The sequence below is a fragment of the Oratosquilla oratoria genome, chromosome 18 (assembly GCF_046742065.1).
Source record: "Oratosquilla oratoria isolate Oo_2021 chromosome 18, ASM4674206v1, whole genome shotgun sequence".
NCBI classification, from domain to species: domain Eukaryota; kingdom Metazoa; phylum Arthropoda; class Malacostraca; order Stomatopoda; family Squillidae; genus Oratosquilla; species Oratosquilla oratoria.
Genome location: NC_134794.1, coordinates 59,449,964 through 59,452,463, shown reverse-complemented (window position 1 = coordinate 59,452,463; position 2,500 = coordinate 59,449,964). Strand labels below are relative to the sequence as shown.

At 38.2% G+C, this 2,500-nt stretch overlaps 1 protein-coding gene across 4 annotated transcripts in view; it reads left to right on the top strand.

Annotated features, from left to right (window-relative positions):
• Positions 1 to 2,500, top strand: part of LOC143035281 (alpha-1,6-mannosyl-glycoprotein 2-beta-N-acetylglucosaminyltransferase-like) — a 27,760-nt gene that overhangs the window by 10,158 nt on the left and 15,102 nt on the right. For all 4 annotated transcript variants that reach the window (XM_076202145.1, XM_076202146.1, XM_076202147.1 and 1 more), the window contains exon 4: positions 1,333 to 1,476. In XM_076202145.1, coding sequence (XP_076058260.1) covers positions 1,333 to 1,476 — 144 coding nt within the window. The remainder of the gene's footprint in view (positions 1 to 1,332; positions 1,477 to 2,500) is intronic.

Sequence of the window (2,500 nt, the reverse complement as noted above, 5' to 3'; positions counted from 1 at the left end):
GCAAATAAAAAAAAGATGTAGAAGAAAGTGAAGAGAATGAAGCAGGGTGTTGAGTCATGTAGAAAGGAAAAGCGGTGGACATGGAAAAGATATTAATGGAAGTAAAGGCTTTAAAGGGAAGATGGATAGACTGTTTCAAAGAATTGTTGAATGTAGCTCATCATTGTCTTGCTGCATTGCTTCTGACCAAGAAAGTGGGCAGAAGACATGGATGAACCTTTGTCCATGTGGAGCTAAGATGAAAGGAAAAACGAATAGTGGGATGGGTGGGAGTGGGTCCACACCTTGGTTGGCTAACTCCCTTATAAGGGGAAAAATTATTTAGCATATTGACAGAATAGATAGTTGAATGTGGAAAAGTTTAGAGATTGATTGTGGCAGTGGGAGGAATTTAGTAAAATTGATCAGGTACCTCTCTCTCCACCATTTCCACCATCTTTAACCAAGCACTGCAAAGAATATTTTTGTAATACTACTGCTAACAATGGGTGAATTTTACCCAGTTTTAGGAAAATAAAGTAGAATTTGATATATCCTTTATTGAATCCAGAAACAGTACACAACTCTCACACTTCATACACATGCAAAAAAGAAGACACTGTATCAAAAGTAAAGTTTCATATTAATATATAAAAAATAATTTTGTTTTAAATGGAGCATTCTCTTGGCAATGGCACCTTAAAATCTACAAAATGATGACTACTATCTTGAGAGACTTTAACATTGGTACACATCATAGTTATTCCCTGGAGAATGTGGCTGTATATGTCACTCCTCTTTCAAATCATCCTGGAATGAAATGAGCAATGAAAAAGAGGTAATTTTTGAGTAGTCAAATCAAAGTAAAAAAGTAACAGAATATGGGAGAGAGCAAATCCACATTACCTATCATGGCAAGAGGCTAGGGTGAACTAAGCACATCCACAGCCTTGCTTCATTTAATCAGTGACACCCCCCCCCCCTCTCAATCCCCTCATGCAGAAAAAGAGAAGACAGGGAGAAATCCCTTTGGGCTGCATCAATTTATTATTCACACATACTCTCTCACCCATCCATCCCCCACCCCTACTTTCCATGCATCACAGCATTATCCATACACAACCATTCTCGATACAATCTTACATTGTTGTCAGTTCTCAGTTAGTGGCTCCTCAAGGATGTATCAGTGATTTCTAGAAATTTTATTTTTATTGGGAAGTGGGGCTATAACATCAGTAAAATGAAAACTGAAAGTTAACTGTAGATGAATGGAAGATTTATTTTTTAATTTTTGGTCATGGAAGCCATGGGTCTTTTCAAGGCTGGTATTAATACTCTTTTCTGTCTATACAGGTCCATGACAGGTTAGAATATCTACGACATCTTATTGTTTCATTAGCTCAGGCAAGAGATATTGACACCGTTCTGCTGATATTTTCCCATGATGTGTTTGATGATGAAATTAACAAGCTTGTCACAACCATTGATTTTTGTAAGGTAGGTAATGATCCCTGTTTTACAAGTTCTAAATACCTATAAGTTATCTGTTGTGTGCATGCACATAAATAAATGGATTTGATAAAGTTGTCTCCTTGAGTGAAATGATATACACTTTGACTAGGCCACCCCCTTCACAAAGGGAAAAAGGCCTTGGTGTATTTACATAATTGTAGTATACAGGAAAGGAGCAATATTCATTGAATCCCATCTTCTATTCTCTTAATTTTTTATCATTTGTGTGCAGCTCCAACTTAATCTATATCCTTGATTTCCATTTGCTACATTACCCTGTCTGGGGTATTGGCTGTAGGTTATTGTGGGGTTAAAGGCTGCTAAATAGCATGCAGCTGATACTTTAGGGTATATATGGGGCATCCCTATGGACCAGAGCCACACATCAATTTGTCTGTGATAAAGGAAATGCCTATTCATAGAGAAATGATTATACTTTATTATACTGACTGTCCCTCCATTATGCTGTCCCCCCACTCTTGTTACTGTCCTGTACCATTTCTCTGAACATTCATTTTCTCATTTTGCCGAACCCTGTGGTGGGGGAAAAAAAATGACTTGAGTCGTATGAGGTGACAAAAAAGTTATGGGGATAGGACTAGGCATCCTTTTCCCTGTAGCCTGAAAGGGGACATTCCTAAAAAAACGTAAAGGCATAAGAGGATCTGGGAGGAGTTTTCCAACAAGTACCCTAAGGTTTGGGTCTTTTAATGTGCCTGGATGTAGTACAGATGAGAGTAAAAGGGAAGAGATAGGCAGTACGTTTGTGAGAAGAAAAATGGATATGTTGGCATTGAGTGAAACTAAGTTGAAAGGGAAGGGCAAGTTTGAGTTTGGGAGTATAGTTGGGAGGACCTCAGGAGTGAAGAGAGGATGAGGGAGAGGAGGAGTCACTGTACTAGTAAGTGAAGAGATAAGTGTGTGGTGGAGTGGAAGAAGGTTTCTTCAAAGTTAATGTGGATGAAGGTGAAACTGAGAAGGGAGATGTTTTTGTTTCGTTTTTTCTTTT